At 42.2% G+C, this 19,543-nt stretch overlaps 1 protein-coding gene across 3 annotated transcripts in view; it reads right to left on the minus strand.

The window, feature by feature from the left end:
- The window catches only part of SNX10 (sorting nexin 10), a 78,409-nt gene continuing 58,982 nt past the window's right edge, over nt 117-19,543 (minus strand). For all 3 annotated transcript variants that reach the window (XM_021079049.1, XM_005673306.3, XM_003134848.5), the window contains 5 exons: nt 14,835-14,921; nt 11,329-11,429; nt 9,796-9,894; nt 2,391-2,600; nt 117-1,937 (listed from right to left, as the gene is read on the minus strand). In XM_021079049.1, the coding sequence (XP_020934708.1) occupies nt 1,856-1,937; nt 2,391-2,600; nt 9,796-9,894; nt 11,329-11,429; nt 14,835-14,921 (579 nt within the window). In that variant the 3' untranslated portion in view covers nt 117-1,855. The remainder of the gene's footprint in view (nt 1,938-2,390; nt 2,601-9,795; nt 9,895-11,328; nt 11,430-14,834; nt 14,922-19,543) is intronic.

Raw genomic sequence — 19,543 nt, forward strand, 5'->3', positions numbered from 1 at the left:
GTTTTACCAAAATTATTCGTTAAAAATTACAGATCACTCAAAAACACACTGAATTTAGATCTAAGGCAGAAGAAATACATTCTCTTGTATAAAATAAGAGCTGCAACAAACCAAAGTTGATGTTTTCATTTTTAATGTGAAAATGATGACCTCATGAAGTTTACATACCAGAGTATTAGGCAATACTTAATATCAATTTTGATGGCTGTGGTAGCATCATCTAAACGTTATATGACAATTGGTGGCACGTAATATGCTTTTCAAAACTGCTGTAAAACAGAAATAACATGAATGCAAGTACATATTGCCAAGGAGCTGGGGACTGCACTCAAATGGGTGGCAAACCTTACATGTTAGCAAGATTAAAAAAAAAATTGCTGAATCTTTTTTTGTCCTGTATTAAACTAATATGTCTTAGATGGCAAAGTAATACGGTCCAAGATACATTAAATCAAAATATTTGCACAAAGTTCAATAATGTTTTAGACCAAACAGAAAAAACAAAAGGCAAAATTAAGGAAATCATTCGTATTCTAATTTTTTTTCTGTGGGTTCTTAGATAAAAGCATTTCAAAGACTTAAAATAATGCAGTAACTTTTAAATTCCTAGTTAAAATGAGGTGAGGTAACATTTAATTAAAGCAACAAGTTATCCCAGCTATGTAAAAATATCTTCCTGTTAAATTCAGGGATATTTTGTACCATTCAACAAGGAAGAAACTTAGACAATTATCTCAATAAAATTCTGCCTCATCTGAAATTTGCAGTTCAATGTAGTTTATCTAAGACACTTTATCTTTGGGCCACTAAAAAAAAGACATTTTTATCAAATTATACCAATCCTCAGGCAGATGCCATAAAAGAAAGGGCTTTTTAAAAAATTAATTAATTCTGAAATTAGCAAGTTCCTATCCTTTTCTAAATTATGGCAATATTTATTGGCAAAATTTATTAATGTTTTTAAGATCCCACTTTTAACTTAAAGATAAGGAACAATTAACCACCACTGACCATCACAGAAAGTTCTCTTGTGATAAGAAATTGCACATTAAGTCAGAAGATAAATCGTTAACCTGTAATTCTAATTACACACAGATAATGAAAACAAATTATTTGTTTCCAGAAACCACATGTGAAAGCTGATTCTGGACAATGCAAATGCATTTCTGAGTCTACATATTGCAAATATAAGCAAAATGTCTAGCACTATTTCTGGCTTTTTCTAAGATGTAAACATTATTTTAACATGTCTCTATTCATAAGATACATTTTCCATCTAAGTATGGAAGAGAATACTGGAAAGGTTAAATAAACACTCTTCAAATATTTCAGTTAAAGACCCCCCAAAGCAAAGCGTCTTCCCAAGGGCAGGGGAGGTACCCACAAAATACCAGCTGCCTGTCTGAGAAGCAGGCTGTCTGCCGAGGTGGCTAACGTCACACCTGCTGTGTTTCGGCCAACACCGCCCCAGCGAAACCAGCAGAAAGGCTCTATCTGGATTTTAAATGCTACCTACTTACCTATCTTTTAAAATGCAGTAAAATCAACTAGTTTTTTTTTTTTTTTTTTTTTTTTTAAACACATACATCCTTTCATTTGAGGGCAGGATCTTGTTTTACCAACAGTATGCGCCTATCAAGGGGAGTGCTGCATTCACAGGCTCGTAGCTTTTTACAGAAGCTTAGCCAAAGTGGGACAACATAAAAATACCACTAATAAACAACACAACATCTTTATGAATTTAAATACTTAACATGACAGGGAGCTTTAGGTAAGAAGAGAATATGCGCAAGCTTTCGTCTCTGCGACGGGACCTAATTTGCTATTCCTAGAATGGTAACATTGGAATTATTTTTCAGGATTCCTGCGGAGCTGTGATCATTTTACATCCGTGTGAACTGCTGTCATCACTACTGTGTCCGAACCCAGAGGATGAACTGGAAAAGAAGAGAGGGGGAAAATAATAAAAAGAGGAAATTGGTTTTCACAACACACTCAAAGGCTGAGTAACAGAGGAGAACTTTAATTATCTCCAGTCACAAAGAGAGACAGGAAATTTGGACTTTTAATTAGCCATTTGGAGTGCAGTTGGATATTTTTTTAGCTAGATAATTTAAACGCGAATAATTCAAGTCTGACTAAATGAAAGTCACATAATCAGAATGCAGATAATTGAATTTCTACCGCATTCATTAATTCAGTGTGGAGGTGTGTGTGAAGACTCCTATGATGAGCTGTCACAGCTCAATAAAATCTCAGTCAATTAATTTTTTCATTATCTTAGTATGACATCAACAAAAAAGTGAAGTGTGTATATATCTCCACACATGCATATGTGCACGCCGTGTCACATAAATACGTACACAGTGAATCAACATGCAAGGAGATACCTTTCTGAATCATAATCTATATCATTTTCTTTTTTCCCTTCCTCTTCTTCAGGGAAGCGTCTGTTCATCAAGGCAAACTTGTGAATTGCTTCTTCTACAGAGTACTTCGTCTGCCCAGAAACACAGGCCTCAATGTCTTCTGAATTCAGATGGCTCTGCAAGAAGAGGTGGAGGCTGCTGTCGGAAAGCAGAAGCGCGTTCTGTAGGACCCTGTGTGAAAGGGAAAAGGAAGACCTAATCAGGGGACAGGGATGGCCAAGTACAGGGCAGGAGACAGACAAACATCGGAAGTCATTTCTCGGCTGTGGCAAACTTTGCATCAATTACGGACTCTGCCTATTAAAGGGATGAAAGCATATGTTAACTTTTGATTCAATTATTTGGAAATTTGGGTGAGTAAAAACATGAAGCTAATAGTTAAGAACATCTGTTAAAAGAATAACTTCAAGGACATTTCTTCAATTTAACCATCTGTTATGGCCATGTGGATTAATTAGGGAAATATTTTGCTTATATGGTCACAGAAATTTAGTCTACTTTAAAAAAATTTACTGCCAACCAGCATGTCAGTTCTGTGATCTTTATTGGCTAGGCTGTCACGAAACAGCAAACCTTTCAACGACTATTAAAAACTATATTAAAAAGTCAATACATTTCTCAGCATGTTTGACATTCTCAAACTTTACGAGTCTGTTTATATATATATATTTACAGGCACTCAGTTGAGCGGTGCCTTTTTTTGAACGCTTAAGATCGACTAGAAGTTTCTCCAGGATCTTCAGCAGCACTGCGTACCTATGTTCAAATGAGTCACTAAGTAAAACTGCTCCCGGCCAATTTTGCCATACGTGTAATTAAAATATAATTTTGTAATAAGTCCACACAAGCGTTCCCACATTCAAGATCAAAGTTTACAAAGAGAGTACAGATTTCAGCTAGTGCATCAGAACTACGTGGAGAATTAAAACCACCCTGTAGCAAAATCGACACAGGCTCCAATTCATGTATCGGTGGGTGTGTCTTTTTCTGAAACGCATGTCTTAGAACAGGAGAGTAAGTCAAAGAACACCCTATATTTAAAGAAAAACTGGTTTTATCTTTGAAGCAAAGATTTTGGTGCATGACAACTTAGTCTCTATTCATAGTCCAATAAGGATGCAACACGGGACACTAAGGTCAGAGGTAGGGGACAAAACTGAAACACGGCAACCCACATATAATTCTACCCCATGTGGGATTTTTCAAACAGATCTATGAAAAATAAACTTATGTACTTCGGCCCATATATCCTGAACTGTTTAAACAAGTAATGAGAAAAATAAATCTCTTTTGGCCATTCATATCCATTTGCTTAAAACCCCAGGTCTCTGGAATGTTTCCCTGTCTTCCAAATAAAACAGAATTACTGCTTCAGGAAGGCAAGTGTCTAAAAATGCACAGTATCCAAACCAAAGTTCCCTTTGTTTCCAACAGGCTTGCAAATCTAGTTTGAGAAGATACGCTTTACTGACCTACTACTAAAAGGAAAAGGAAAACCTTTGTGCTTTTTTAAAAAGGCACAGTCTTAAGCAAAGCAGCTAAAGACTAGTCCATGTCCTCTGGCCAGGCTTCTTCCAGAAGATAACCACATCACATGATAAAGATCAATGGACCAAGTACGAGTAGTGAAATAGTAAATCCCTTTTACTACTCTTTGAGATTTATTTTCTACATTTATAAATGTTTACCATTCTTGTTTTAAATGCTTCAAATCAAGAGAAGATTTATATGGCAACGACCCATTAATACTAACTTGCATCCACTGTGAGGTCTGAACAGAGTGTTTCCTGTGTCCTTTTGTCAGTGGTTTCCTGCCAGCAATGTTCCGAGTAGCTGTTCATAGGATTATCCTTACTGCTTTGTTTCTGTTGGAAATGTGTTTTATTTTCTTTATAAAATAATGGGTAATCTTTAAAATTGATTTTAGGTGGTTCGAGGCATTACACCACAAAAGTAATGAGCACTAATGCCAATGATATTGGACACAAATTCATTTTAGCTTCATTTCATGTCTAAAGCAATTCTACTGAGCCTTGAACTGCTCCCACACTGTTATTAACTTGCTAGTAACCTAACACATGGGTACAGCAAACAAAAGTGATCAGAGTCCAGGTTGATCGGGACCTCAAGGCTACTGTCCTTTTTCTTGAGCTATAATTCAATTTCCAATTTTACTGTACATTAGACTCATTATTTCCCAGTGTTTTCTTTTCTGCTTCATACTGCCACCTGGAGGACACATGGGTGAACAGCCAGCGGGAGCCCAGCATACACAGCTCCCCATTCTGGTGGGGAGAGAGAGGTGGGCAGAAAGGGGACACCCACACCCGCCCTCAGTTCAAAAAGACTACATCTGCCAGGCACAGCTTAGGTTTTTGGAATTTCCTCTGTCTCTCTGGCTACATTTACGCCACCATACATCATGGGTGTGAGTTTTAAGTAAACAAAAATAATTTTTGTGGTATTTATGATTTTTATTTTCAGTCAAGCATTTCATTTCAAAACTAAAAATACAAAAATTTGAGAGTGTTTTCCCATCCAGTTGAGTGAGCATAATTAGTTCATTTTAAGTCACGTCTGGTTTACTGTGCATCACAGAGGGTTGCGACTGTCATCATGATATTAAATCCTCTTTTGACCTCAGTCATCCTTGAGCCACATTTTCCACCAACAAATCTAATAGAAAATCACCTTCGACCTGAATATAAAGAGTACTTTGTAAAACAGTCCATAAAATGCCATCTTTATAAGCCTCCATAAAAAAATACATGTATACAACTTTCAAGCCTTTATAAAAGGAACCAAAAAATAGCCTCTAGAATTTTAAAGGAATTTAGGAAAAGGTATTTACAACATGAGTCAAACGTTATTCCTTTCTCCATAACAACTTTAAACAAAGCAAAATCTGTTTTTCCTTGAATTAAACACAGTTGAAAAATCTGGTTTTCCTCAACATGATTTTATTAGGTGTATTATATATGGGTTCAGCTGAGACCATACATAGCTATGCACAACCATATAATCCTAAGAATGCCCTGAGTCTACGGAACCCAATATAATGATACATACACACACACACACACACACACACACACCTGTATAACACGCGGAAGGGGAGTGGTGTGATGTAGGAAAAAAAAAATTCATTCAGCCTGTTTACCTCTTACCATGAGAAAAAAACAAAACCTACACATCTTCATTGGAGACACTCAGGATCTTTGCTGTGGTGCCCTCTATCGGACATAAAGACATAAAACTTGTGTGTGTGGGGGGGGGTGTGGTGCCCTCTATCGAACATAAAGACATAAAACTTGTGTGTGTGTGGGGGGTGTTTGTGTAAAAGTAGTTGTAGTGTTTCCATGGTGTCCTTCTGTAAAAAGTCTTTTAATTTAAATTCCTTAGATTTTTAGGAAATACACACTACAATACAGAAGTCTACACTGAAAGGTACATGTAGCTGTATTAATGAATTCGGCAAAGAGAGCTGGTGCCCATTTGTGACAGCGAGCAAATGTAAACAATTAGCGGGAATGCCAATTTCATCATCAGAGACTTACCAACAGAGTTTATAATTCAGTCTGTAACTTTCTTTCATAACTATTAGTAAATGCGACTTGCAATTGAAAATTAGCACGGGGTGGGGGGAGAATCCAAAAGGAAGATTATAGTCAAGACTGAGGAAAAATGAATATACGGAAAATCTCAGAATCATACTGACCAAATTTAGCTAGCATTTAAGAATTCTAACTATAGGAGTTCCCACTGTGGCTCAGCAGTAACAAACCCGACTAGTAACCATGAGGATGTGGGTTCGATCCCTGGGCTCAGTGGGTTAAGGATCTGACATTGCCATGAGCTGTGGTGTAGGCTGGAGGTCCCAGCTCCGATTGGACCCCTAGCCTGGGAACCTCCATATGCCACGGGGGCGGCCCTAAAACAACAACAAAAAAGAATTCTAATTACAAACCTGCGAGTTACTGGGATTAATACCGTGCCTCCACCTTTCTTATAAAACCTTGTCTATACAACTTAGATGGAATGTGACTCCGAATACTGTTTTAAGTATTGAGTTAAAACATGCAAAAAAGCTAAACATATACCCAGTGTTCAATAACATGGTATAAATTATTCTTCTTTGGCACCTCGTTGAAGAAACTACTTTCTAATTCCTTTATGAAGACTGGCCTGGATATGTACTTTGCTATGAAATATTTATTACTTCCCAAATGACTTTAAATGAAAAAAATATTATTACATACACACACACATGTGCAGAGATAGCACCATTCTGGTTTCAAAGGGCTTGGACACATATAGCACTCTTGGTTCATAACTTCAAAACTTATATAAAAAACAAGTATTTTAAAAACACATGCTAAAAATCTACAACACAAGCATATATTTCACATTTTAACGCTGTGGTGTTTCCCTCTCAAGTTCCCGAAGTGCTCTACGAACAAGGTCCAAGCTATTGATGGTGGCCCTACTTAATTAGTAACCCACGGGGCCTCAGAGGACATCAAGCTGGAGTTAGGACACAATGGATGCGACACAAATCACATCCAGTTTCCCAAAGCAGAGTTAGGCTGCAGGGACAGAGGGGGTGCACCAGGGGCAATGACATGCAAGGTCGCTATTTCTACATAAATCAGACATAGCTGGAGGGCTATGCATCAGAATCTGAGAGACACAGAAAAGAGGGTGGGGTGTTCCCTTCGTGGCGCAGTGGTTAACGAATCCGACTAGGAACCATGAGGTTGCAGGTTCGATCCCTGCCCTTGCTCAGTGGGTTAAGGATCCAGCGTGGCCGTGAGCTGTGGTGTAGGCTGCAGACGTGGCTCCGATCCCGTGTTGCTGTGGCTCTGGTGTAGGCCGGCGGTGGTGTAGGCCGGCGGCTGCAGCTCTGATTCGACCCCTAGCCTGGGAACCTCCACATGCCGCGGGAGCGGCCCTAGAAAAGGCAAAAAGACAAAAAAAAAAAAAGAAAGAAAAGAGGGTGGGGAGGATCTAGAGGGGCCACGTATGCAGGGCATTTCGTTCAGGGCTGAATCCAATCATGCTCGTATTGGACTCCTTCTTCCTTCAGGTTCAAGCCGTTCAAGCCATGTAAAAGGACCAGCTTTCCATTTTAATGTGAAACTCATCAGCTGGGAGATTAATGTTCCCAGCCCCTAATGAAACAAGTAACATCACAAGAGAACTTGGGGTCTGTTTCAAGATTTGACTTCGGGATGATAATCCAGACGCAATCGTAATGAATCTAGCCAGCCCCTGATATGTATGTAGTTGCTTTCCCACTAGAATGGAAGCTTCAGGAGAACCAGGAGCTTTGTATGTCCATTTTTGCGCAGTTCTACCTCCCCAGGACCCAGCCTGGTCCAAAGCAGTCCCATTTAATAAAAAGGTGTTCAGAGTCCTTTCCCAGCCATCATCTGAATGACGCGACTATCCGTGAGGTTGGCGGTGCATGTGTTGTACTGCCTCGCTCTTTATAGAGAACCGAGGCTCACAGGAATGAAGGGACTTTTCCAAGGTCACAGACCCAGAAAACAATCGGAAGCCAAGATTCACAGGAGTCCTGGAACTCAGTTCCTTGAGCCCCTAACCCAGGACACGTTCCATTCTGACCTCCGCATCACATTCAACCAGCAAACTGCCAAACGGCACGTCATGCAAAAAAGAACCGGGAGTAACTGAGCATAACCCCACGGCAGCCCCACGACTCTCACTCCAACATGAATTTGGTTGACCAAGTGTGCAAGCAAAAGTCACGTTCAAAAAAATGAAGTGCTTCCTGATCAAAAAAAAACACAAGCCCTGGGCCTCACCAAACACAGAGACACATGCTGTCCTTTGACCTCAAATAAGGACATTTCTTTACAGAACATACGCAGCTCCCCCACGCTTACAGGGGCTGCAGGATTGACTGGCCCTGTCCAGGCCTCACTGGTGATGACCAGTCTGCAGCTTCCCTGAGCCGTCTCTGGGGTGACAGGCCACTCTGCAAACCTAGCTGCGGGGACCACATCTTAAGGGACAGGCCATCAGCCACCTGGGTCTCATAAGACAATTAAAATCAAAGCTATTCTCCAAGGGAAAGGGCAGGGCAAACCCGGCCAGGTCTTTGTTCTGGCGTGCCAGTGACAGCCCTGAGGCCACCACGGGGAGGTTTCCTGAGAGGTGGCACGGTGCATTGGTGCTTCTCGTCTCTGGTCATTTTTACCCTTTCCGCCTTCTTTTCCTTTTCCTGCCCTCCCTCAACTCACAGTCAGGGATGTTTCCACTCGTCTCCATGACCCCTTCAGAGGAAAGGCATGATGCCATCTAAGAGCAGTAAGCACTCGTGTTCACATGCATACATAACAATAGCCAAACCCTTTTGAGTGAGCCATATGCGGAGAGGGCGGTATATTATTTCAGGCTAGATCTAAGGTACCGTGTAGTAAACTCTATACAATAGGAAGATAGAAAAATGAGCTCAACGCTACTTCATGTCTAAGTGTATTAAAATAACCGGCCAATACTTGGCTACCACTCATGATATGTCAGTCTGAGTGCGTGACATTCGTTAACTCATTTAATCCTCTCTACAGCCTTATGAAGTAGATGCTATTACTATCCCCATTGTATAGAGATGGGAAAACACGGGCACAGAGGAGGTAAAAGACTTGCCCAAGCCCCAGCCCCTAAGCAGCAGAACCAAGATTTAAACCCAGGCCGTCTGGCTTCAGAGGCGTGTGCAAACCAGAGTACTGTCCCATGGGATGGGTATTCCAGCATTCCAGAGTGGAGAAAAAAGAGGAATCAGAGCAGCGTGAATTCAAGTCACTTTAACTGCACCAACCATCACCAAGTACTCCAGAGTTATTAACCCACCGGGACTATTCCAACACCAATAAATACGCTCTTATAAACATTCTCTCCAAAGAGCAGCACTAAACGATTCATTTAGAGGAGCCCAGAAGGGTATTAGCAGCCCATTGTAGAGCTAATTTTGGTCAATCCTAAATGTTGTAAATAAAGGGAGTTTTTAAAAAGTGCCTTTTTAATAAGGCACATTTGTTTCCCGGCAAATTTTACTTTTGTCAGCTAAACTCCCAAGCAATTTGACTCTGCTTTATAGCCTAAGGGAGCATATATTTATTGTTCTCTTTTTGGAAGGTCTGGTCCCAAATATGCATCATAGGATGTGAGCCACAAGATGGCGCTCTAATACAGGAAATGAACTACTGAGCTTCGCCCTGCAGCAGTTATTAGCCTTTCAGCAGGGCTAACATTCTCCCCCACTGGCTCATAGGACACTCGACTCTTGCAAAGCACTTTGCTCACATCTCCTGTCCCGTCACAAGAGTTTCTGCACACTTACTTTCTGAGGAAATCTTCCAAACCCTGACGGCGCTGATCTACGTGCTGGCGATTATTCATGTTGAAAAACAGGTTTTTAGATGGAAGTTCTGGCAGTTGTCTTATGAGAAAGAAAAAAAATTTTTTTAATCATCAAATCAAGGCAGTTTAGTTACAGAAACCCTCCAAAATGAAAGTAAATTATGCATAATTATCACACAACTATTATATAGTATTATATATATTACATGGTTATGTTATATAAATAATAAGGGTATGAAAAAAATCAATGTAAAGAAAAAGCATTTTTAAACATTTTTGAGGTCTTACATGGTCAATGCTCTATAAAAGTTAGTATAATTCAAGTGCTAAATTTAGGATTCAGATTCAGTAGCCAAAAACCTAACCAAACCATCGTACATTCTCCTATGATGTAATCAAGGAGAAAGCCTACAGGAGTTCCCATTGTGGCGCAGCAGAAACGCATCTGACTAGTATCCATGAGGATTCGGGTTCCATCCCCGCCTTGCTCAGTGGGCTGGGGATCCAGTGTTGCTGCGGCTGTGGTACTACAGGCTGACAGCTGTAGCTCCGATTTGACCCCCAGCCTAGGAACCTATACCATGGTATATACCATGGGTGCGGCCCTAAAAAGCAAAAATAAATTAATAAATAAAAGAAGAAAGCCTTTAAAATCCTTCATATTTAGATATCTTAATACATTTCAATTTTTTAATGGTAGTTGATTTACAAAATTGTGTTAGTTTCAGGTATTTTTCAGATTCTTTTCTATTTTAGGTTATTATAAATACTGAACATAGTTCCCCATACTATACAGAAAATCTTTTTTTAAATACTGACTATAATAATCAAGACTCCTTGGAGTTCCCGTCATGCCTCAGTGGTTAATGAATCTGACTAGGAACCATGAGGTTGCAGGTTTGATCCCTGGCCCAGCATTGCCATGAGCTGTGGTATAGGCCGCATACGTGGCTCAGATCCTGCATTGCTGTGGCTCTGGCGTAGGCCAGTGGCCACAGCTCCGATTAGACCCCCTAGCCTGGGAACCTCCATATGCTGTGGGTGAGGCCCTAGAAAAGAAAGAAGAAAAAAAAAAAAAAAGACTCCTCAATATAAGTGAAGTAAGTCACAAAGAGAAAGACAAATACCCTATGTTATCACTTATATCTGGAATCTAACATATGGCACAAATGAACCTTTCCACAGAAAAGAAAATCACGGACTTGGAGAGCAGGTTGCAAAGGGAGAGGGAGAGGGAGTGGGATGGACTGGGAGTTTGGGGTTCATAGATGCAAACTATTGCCTCTGGAATGGATAAGCAATGAGATCCTGCTGTATAGCACTGGGAACTATATCTGGTCACTTATGACAGAGCATGATCATGTGAGAAAAAAGAATGTATGTGTATGTGTGACTGGGTCACCTTGCTGTACAGTAGAAAATTGACAGAACACTGTAAATCAGCTATAATGGAAAAAAATAAAAATCATTAAAAAAAGAAAAGACTCTTCGATATGCTCTTTCAATCACTTACACCAGCAATGCATTACTCTGGAGCCTCTGCCTCAGCCACACAAATTCTCTATATCTTCTTCTCACACAAGACGTCTTCATTGTAAAACACATGCTATTGGTCTGTTTAAAGAAAACAAAGAAATATAAGCCTCACTTGGGGGGGGGGAATGCTTTTCTTATATCCGTAACCCAGTATATGCCCCAATATTTGCCTAAAGTAGGATTTTAAAAACCAAAAACACATGTGCACTTACGCCAGACTCAAATCCTGCACATAACGCACCCACACAGCACCCTGAAGACAGCTGGGGTGACACGAGTGAGCAGTGCTGACCCTGGAGAAGGCAGACCCCGCCCCTCCCTGAGTCCTGAAGTAGCTTCCTGCTCACTGCTCAGCCCTCCCGTCAGAGACAAGTCATAAGACAAATCTTGAAAATGATCAAAAGAGCTGGGGATCATCATCCGCTGCATCTCGACCCTACCCGTCCCTCCGTAGAGAAGCCTTTAGGCGTCAGAGATGCGATGCGCGTGGCCCCTAACGTGACATCACAGACGCCGTCGAGTCCTTGGTGTGGCCATCACCACCGATCGCACACATCACCCCGAACCCCGAACTCCCCGTGCAACAAGAGACCAGCCTCTCCCTTCTCGGCGAGACACGCGAGGGTGGAAAAAGAGGCGTGTGGCGCACGGCCCATTTCTTGGGACCCCCCAAGCTCCGGCTCCGCCGAGGCAAGTCGCCTGAACTCCAGCTCCCGGAGTGACAGAGGGCGATGAAACAGCAGCACCCCCATTCCACAGGGTGGCTGTCAGGTTTGATAACAAGGGTGTGGCACACGTTCTCTCTTAATATTATTATCAGCTACTAGGCGTGGGTGTCCTTCCCGCTCCCTCAGGGCAGACTTGGAAAAAGCCACCCTGAATCCCCACCTGAAGCAACACAGCGACGCTGCTCCTTTGCATGAACACGAGGCTGGTAAATACGTGTATTTCTCCTTCGTGTAACATGAGAGGGAGAGGCTGGTCTCTTGCGGCGCAGGGGGTCCAGGGTTCGGGGGGACGCGTGGGGATGGCTTTGTGTGACATGAGGCGTGTTCGTCTACTGGTTTCGCCTAAGAAGATCTCTATTTCGCCTATTTATATCAAAATCCTATTTCTAAATCTTCATGCTGACAAATGAGCATTTTTTTTTTTTTTGCCCCCAAGATTTATATTATTTCAAAAACTGTTACTATTCCACTACTTCATTAGGCCGCCGGCAGCCGTCTGCCGTGGGAAGGGTCAGTGCTGACGCGCATCCGTTCCTATAACCACTCCTGTGACGTGCACCGCACGGTTCCTCACATTCCTGAACTTTCCAAAATTCGACAAAACCTCAGGATGCAGGGAGGTTAAGAGACTTGCCCCCAAAGCAGTTATTGGCCTAAATCCCATCACGGATGATACGGCTGCAAAACATGCCCGGCTGGCGCTGGTGGCACAAAAACAGTGTGTGTGTGGATTTCCAGGCACACCAGGGCCTCCTTCTAATGTGCCCCTTGGGGACTCAGACACAGGCCGTTTATACCAGAATTCCTGTCCTAACGAGGCCCAGGCGGGTGTCCTCTGAGTGCTCTCTCCCCAGAGAGGAGCAGGCCGCTGCAGGGACTCCCGCATCTCAGGCACAGAGAGGCTCCAGCCCAACGTCCTTCCACGTCTCCGCCCAGAGTCACCACGGACGTCAATGACTGCACGGGACGAAGACCTGCACCAAGTCCGCCGTGCGCGGGACAAGCTCAGGGGAGTGTATTCGAAGGACGACCCACCCCTACCGCTCGCTGGTTTAAAATTCCCAGTAAACGCTAAGCCTTCAGAGTCGCCTGGTATCACATCCCTCGAGACTAATTTAGCCGGGTTCAGCACCAGCTTCTCCACCTGCAAAGCCCTATGGGTACAGCATCTCCATGAGGCCGTCTAGAACTCTCCAGCCTCCCCACGCATTCCTCACCATAGGACAACAGGTGGAAGGCTCTTTAGGATGAGATCACTAATTTACTAAGTTCCTCTAAATCTAATTGCTTCTTTCAACCATCTACCAAGCCAAGAACATTTATTTACTGTCAATTTATTAGCACTCCAAAGAAACGCCAGAGTACCAGCAAATACTCTTTGTGGAACCCATCATTTCTGGCTCTCAGTGGACATTTCTGAATTCACACCGTGTTATTTATGTAGAAGAGAAGGATCTATACTTTCATTAACTCCCCGAGGACAATTAAATTTCATGCCTATTACAAAGTGTGTCATAAGGAGCCACACATTTTTTAGAGGGAGTAAAGGGCAGTTAATGAATTTTATCTTCACATGCTTAGTCTTATACACTCACATTACTGTCCACACAGAACATGCATATCTGGTGTGACCTTACGAGCAAAGCCAGATCAAAACACAAGGTGTACCCTGGCAATGGCCTTCGACACAATCATCAACAAAGCAGTTCTGAGTTTTCACTCTATTTGCTAAACTGGGGAACTTTGAAAGAAAAGAGGGAAGAAAGGAGAAAAGGGAAGTTCTGTGGCTGGTATCTGGGTGGCCAATATACTAATTTAGCCATTAACAGTGGGAAGACTAAAGGATGGTTAAAGGGCCTCTCACTTGTGCTACATGAGAACAGGTAAAATCTGAGCCCATTTCTGGGCTCTCATGAGTAAGTCCGGACTACGTCAGAATGGACAACCTTCATGATCAAAGGCTAATAAACCATACAGAGCCTGTGGCCAAACCTGCCATTTGTCTTTACAAATAAATGTATGCTGGGACGCAGTTATACTCATCCATTTATGTATTGTTTATGGCTGTTTTCACTCGACGACAGTATAACTGAGTTGTTTGGAGAGAGTCCACATGGCCCACAAAACCGAAGGTATTTACCAGCTGGCCCTTTACAGAAGACGACTGCGGACCCTTATTCAAGATAATCTCAGGAGGCCACATGCCACCAGACACTGTTCAAGTGATTATGATACAGCATTATTTCCACATAGAGTAAATCATTTGCAGTTATTTACTTATTGTAATTACTCAGAACCTAGACGAAGGCAAAATAACTGCACATATTCACTTCCTACTGCTTGTTCGGCATATAAAACACTGCACGTCTCTCTTCCAAAGAACTCTACCTCCTCTCAAAACCTAAGATTTATCAGGCAATATAGTCTCCAGAAATATGCTATAACAGATCATAAAGACAGACCATTAATGAGCTATAAAAACTCTTTGTGAATTTTAGATGTATTCACATCTTCATACACGAAGGCAATAAACATTAAAGCATTAATATTAACAAAGGTACAATAAGGAATTCAAAGAAGTTCATTTTTTTAACTTAAGAGCCATCGAACTACTTCAGTTAAGTGACAAGCAGTGTGATCGTTCAAATTCAGTTCTTTGAATTAGAAAAAAATTTTAGAAATGTCTATCATAGTATCGCATCAAACGTACCTAAGAATTACAATGATTTCCATGAATTATTAATGGCATACTTACATGAATACATATCTCATAGTCAATATAAGAATGCCAGAAGTCCTCCTTCTGAATCCTAGGGTCTCGAACCCAGACACTTACAAATTCCTGTAAGGGCATCACAAAGAAATGTGTTTCAGGATCACAAACGGAGCTAGGAAAAGCTGAGAGAAATGGCTGGCAAGACCAAAACTGAAAAGACCTTTAACCAACGCGGCTGTACTCTTAAAAAAAAAAAAAAAAACAAGAAGTAAAGTTAATGAATCAAGCACCACAGGAAGTCCAACACTGTTGCCACAAATGGAATTTTTACAACAAGGCAAAAGGGAACGGGGTGCCCTTCGGGATGGTTTCATAGGTGAGATGGGAAGATAACGAGAAAGGTGACTCCCAAACGGATTTTAACTTTTTGTGTTTTTCATTTTTAATTATGAAAAATAGGTTCACATTTTCCCCAAGTTTTAAAAGCAGTCACTTCTTCCTTTCTTCGCGTCTCTGAGTTAAAATTATAGGCCCTGCCTGATAAATCACTGGCTAGAACACAAACCACCGAGACTGGCAAAGGTCCTGTGACAAGCAGCGCTGAGAGCTGAAAGGACTTGTACGTGCACCCGGCCTCCTGAGACGAACTCGGCTCTAGAAAGACGAGCACCTTTGACACTCTTTTCTAGTTGGAAATATACTTTCCTTTGCAGTAAAGCGTTTCAGCTTCACAGCAACCTCATGATAGAGGTAAAAGAGAAGTTAAGAAAAAATGCACAGGAGGAGTTCCCCTTGTGGCTCAGAGGGTTAAGAACCCAACTGGTATCCAGAAGGATGCAGGTTTGATGCCTGGGCTTGCTCAGTGGTTAAAGGATCTGGCATTGTCGCAAGCTGTGGTGTGGGTCACAGAGACAGCTTGGATCTGGAGTTGCTGTGGCTGTGGTGTAGGCTGGCGGCGAAGGCTCCAATTCGACCCCTAGCCTAGGAACCTCCATATACTGTGGGTATGGCCCTAAAGAGACAAAAAAAAAAAAAAAAAAAAAAAAAAAACCGACCCAGTAGATCATGTTGTTCCTTTTTAGAGATAATAAGAACAGGAAATAGGGGTAAAATTTAAAACACAATACTTTAAAAACATGCTCTTCACTAAGTTAGCTTAGTTTTAACATAGGAAAAGGTACAACAAAAATAGTTCTGTTTGGCACAACAAACTTTAAAAGTATCATTTATTCACTTGGTGATTATAACTCTGTTAACTGAATTTCATTTTAAATATTTTAATTTTTTATTGGGGGGAAGCTTCACGGCTGAAATTTTAGACATTTCTTACTGCTTTGTTTTGACACATCCGAGAAGTAGGCCATCAATGCTCTAGGGCAGAAGGGGAAGAAAGGTTATGGGGTTTTCTGGACAGAACGCCTCCATTCTGTTATGCAGATAATAAAATATTTCAGAACAGAGGACTAAGAGAAAAGGAGAAAAGTCATCCACATTCCTTTAAATAGCTTTTGCCACCTACCAAGTCTCACCTTCTAAGGTGACACTTGGTTCTCGCACTAGAGACTTCTGTTCCACTGCCTGCCTGCCTGCCCTCGGTACATATCCAGGCATTATGACTTAATGTTTCAAAGAGACTTATTTTAAAATCTTTTCATTGTGTATTTTTAAAGTCACAGAGAAGACAGACAATAAAAACAAGACAACAATATAGCAATGCTCTAAATGTTTTGGCCATTATTTCCTAAAAGCACATTCTAAATTATAAGAGGGGAGTTCTCATTGTAGCTCAGTAGGTTAAGAACCTGACTAGTAACCATGAGGATGCGGGTTCCATCCCTGGCCTCACTCAGTGGGTTGAGGATCCGGCACTGCCTCGAGGTGTGGCGTAGGGCGCAGATGTGGCTCAGATCTGGCACTGCTGTGCTGCAGGCAGGCAGCTGCAGCTCTGATTCGACCCCTAGCCTAGGAACTTCCATACGCCACAGGTGTGGCCCTGAAAATAAATAAATAGGTAAATATATAAATAAATAAGGGGGTTATAAAAACAATTGTTAATTAGAACCCTTCATTGCATATAATGTGATTGGGTCAGGATAGAGTAGATCCTGCCTAGAAATGGAATGAAACAGAACCCAGGCCTCCTGCCCTTAGTACACATTTCACCTCGGTCTCTTGCGGGGGGTGGGGGTGGGGGGTACCTCATTTTCTGGGAATGCTTTTCATACACCCATAGAAGGACAAATTAGGGAGAGGAGAGAAGACCAGAGTCCAGGGTAGACCCTATCGAACACCCCTGGTGCCCCTCCACACTCAGGGCCTGGCAGAACGCTGACGAGGGCTGACAAGGTCATGCTGCCCCCGTCGAGCCAGCTGAAGGGAGAGGCTGCTAGTCATCAGGTCACATGTAAGCCACACTCCCTCACAGGGTGTTGGCAGCTCCACTTTTCCACTGGGGAGGCAGACGTTCTTGAAGATCCCACAAGGGAGATTAAATATTTCCACAGCTCCACGTTCCATATCCACAGCAAAAGACATGCACCTGTTACCGAAACAGCAGACCTTCGCCCAGGTTAAACCAAAAGGAAGAGACAAAAAACACACTTGCCAAGGTGCTGCAAAGCTGTCATTAAAAAAAGAGAGAGAGACAGACAGACAGAAAAGACACTCCTGGACATGGAGAACAGACTTGTGGCTGTCAATGGGGAGGGAGTGGGGTAGACTGGGAGTCTGGGGTTACAGATGCAAACTATGCATTTGGAGTGGATAAGCAATGAGATCCTGCTGTGTAGCACAGACAACTGTATCTTGTGATGGAACATGATGGAGGATAATGTGAGAAAAAGAATATGTGTGTATGTGTGTGTGTGTGTGTATATATATATATATAAACTGGGTTAGCAGAAATTGACAGAACAGTGCAAATAAACTATAATAAAAATTTTTAATTAAAATATAACCCCACCTCGAACTTAAAACAGGGTTTCTAAACTAAAATTATAAAGTCCACAGTTACTACAGCATCACAGACCCCTTGACCACTCAACATAGTATTAATCGATGATGGCAGCAATGACAAATGGTTCTCAAAAAAAAAAAAAAATCAGAACTCCCTGCCCCCATCTGTTCGCTATTGCCCAACTACTAACATAGGAACATTGAGTAACACGTCCCTTTTCATAGACAGAGGACTGGATTTATGATCACAAGACCAGGGGTGAATTCTTGCTGACCTACTTCCTAAATTATGAACTTATTCACTGAGCCTGTTTCTATACCAGGAAAATAGAAATGATGCCTGTCCAACCTTGCTCAGCTGTTCACTGGGAGGACTGAATTCTCACCTACCTGTGAAAGCACCGGGAAAATTTTCATTAAGTGCTACATGAATGTCAGGTATCATTACACAGAAAAGAAAACGCTTATAATAAAATGCACAGCACAGAGGGCTTCCCACAGACACTGGCGATAAGCAAGTCAGAAAAACTAAAGCAGCTGCATATCTTTTTTTTTTTTTTCTTGCTTTTTAGGGCTGAACTTGAGGCATATGGAAGTTCCCAGGCTAGGGGTGGAATTGGAGCTACAGCTGCTGGCCTACACCACAGCTTATGGCAATACCGGATCCTTAACCCACTGAGTGAGGCCAGGGATCGAACACGCATCCTCATGGATCCTAGTCAGGTTCTTTTAACTGCTGAGGGACAAAGGGAACTCCCTGCATATCTTTTTTAAGTACAAACATATTGGTTTAAGAACCCAGCAGCAAACACTCTAACACCGAATAGCCTAAGGATTTCACAGAACTTGCTTGGAGGAGGGCCCCTCATGATATTTGTTAAAGGAATGGACAGCATAATGACAAATTACAGTAAAGGATCTATTTTCCTCGTCTCAATGGGTTGGGATTCTCAGATTCTACCGTTATTATTACTCATTTCCTCTCATCTTTACGTGCATATTCTAAAGCCATGCTGGGGAAGAAAAGTCTTCTAAGAACACAGCAATACAGTTCAAATGCTCGCTCAAAATGAACTATGGTGCTAACACTCCAAATAGGTTTTCAATCCTGAAAATCTTTAACTTGGTTAGACTGTTAAATGATGACCTTTCTTCCTTCTCATCCCCTTAAATGTGGCCGTGGCTCTGTGCACCAGCCCAGGCCGAGGTTCTTCACACCCTGATATGATTCCAGGATGACCTCATGCAAACATATGGTTTCAAGCGCTCAGCATGAGCTCATGAGTCTCTCTCCATTCCAGCCCAGGCATCTCCCCGCACAGCCAGCCTCCAGAGACAGCTCACTTGGAAGTCCCACAAGACACAGAGTCCACACTCTCCCCACACCATCCTTCTCCCCATCTCATCCTCCGCAACCCCTGCCAAAAACCCAGAGACCCCAACTTCTCTCTGTGACTCACTGACCACGACCTCCAGAAGCACCGTCCTTCCAACCACCCACAACTCTGTTCCCTCTGCGAGTGCCCTGCCCCCAGGACTAGCCCAACAGGGCTGCTAATTGGCCTCTGGGCCCGCATCCAACTCATCCCCCAACAAAAACAAGAATGGTTCCAAAGCACACCTCTGATGATATCATCTTCCTGCTGAAAATCCTACAAAAGCTGCCCCATAACCTTCGAGATCAAGTTCACACCCTGTAACGAGCACAACAGAGCCTTTCGTGAATGTCGCGCATCTCCAAAGGCTGAGCTTAGGTCCCATCCACAGCAGGCCACTTCACACCTGCACACCTT

This window comes from Sus scrofa, chromosome 18 (genome assembly GCF_000003025.6).
Source record: "Sus scrofa isolate TJ Tabasco breed Duroc chromosome 18, Sscrofa11.1, whole genome shotgun sequence".
NCBI classification, from domain to species: domain Eukaryota; kingdom Metazoa; phylum Chordata; class Mammalia; order Artiodactyla; family Suidae; genus Sus; species Sus scrofa.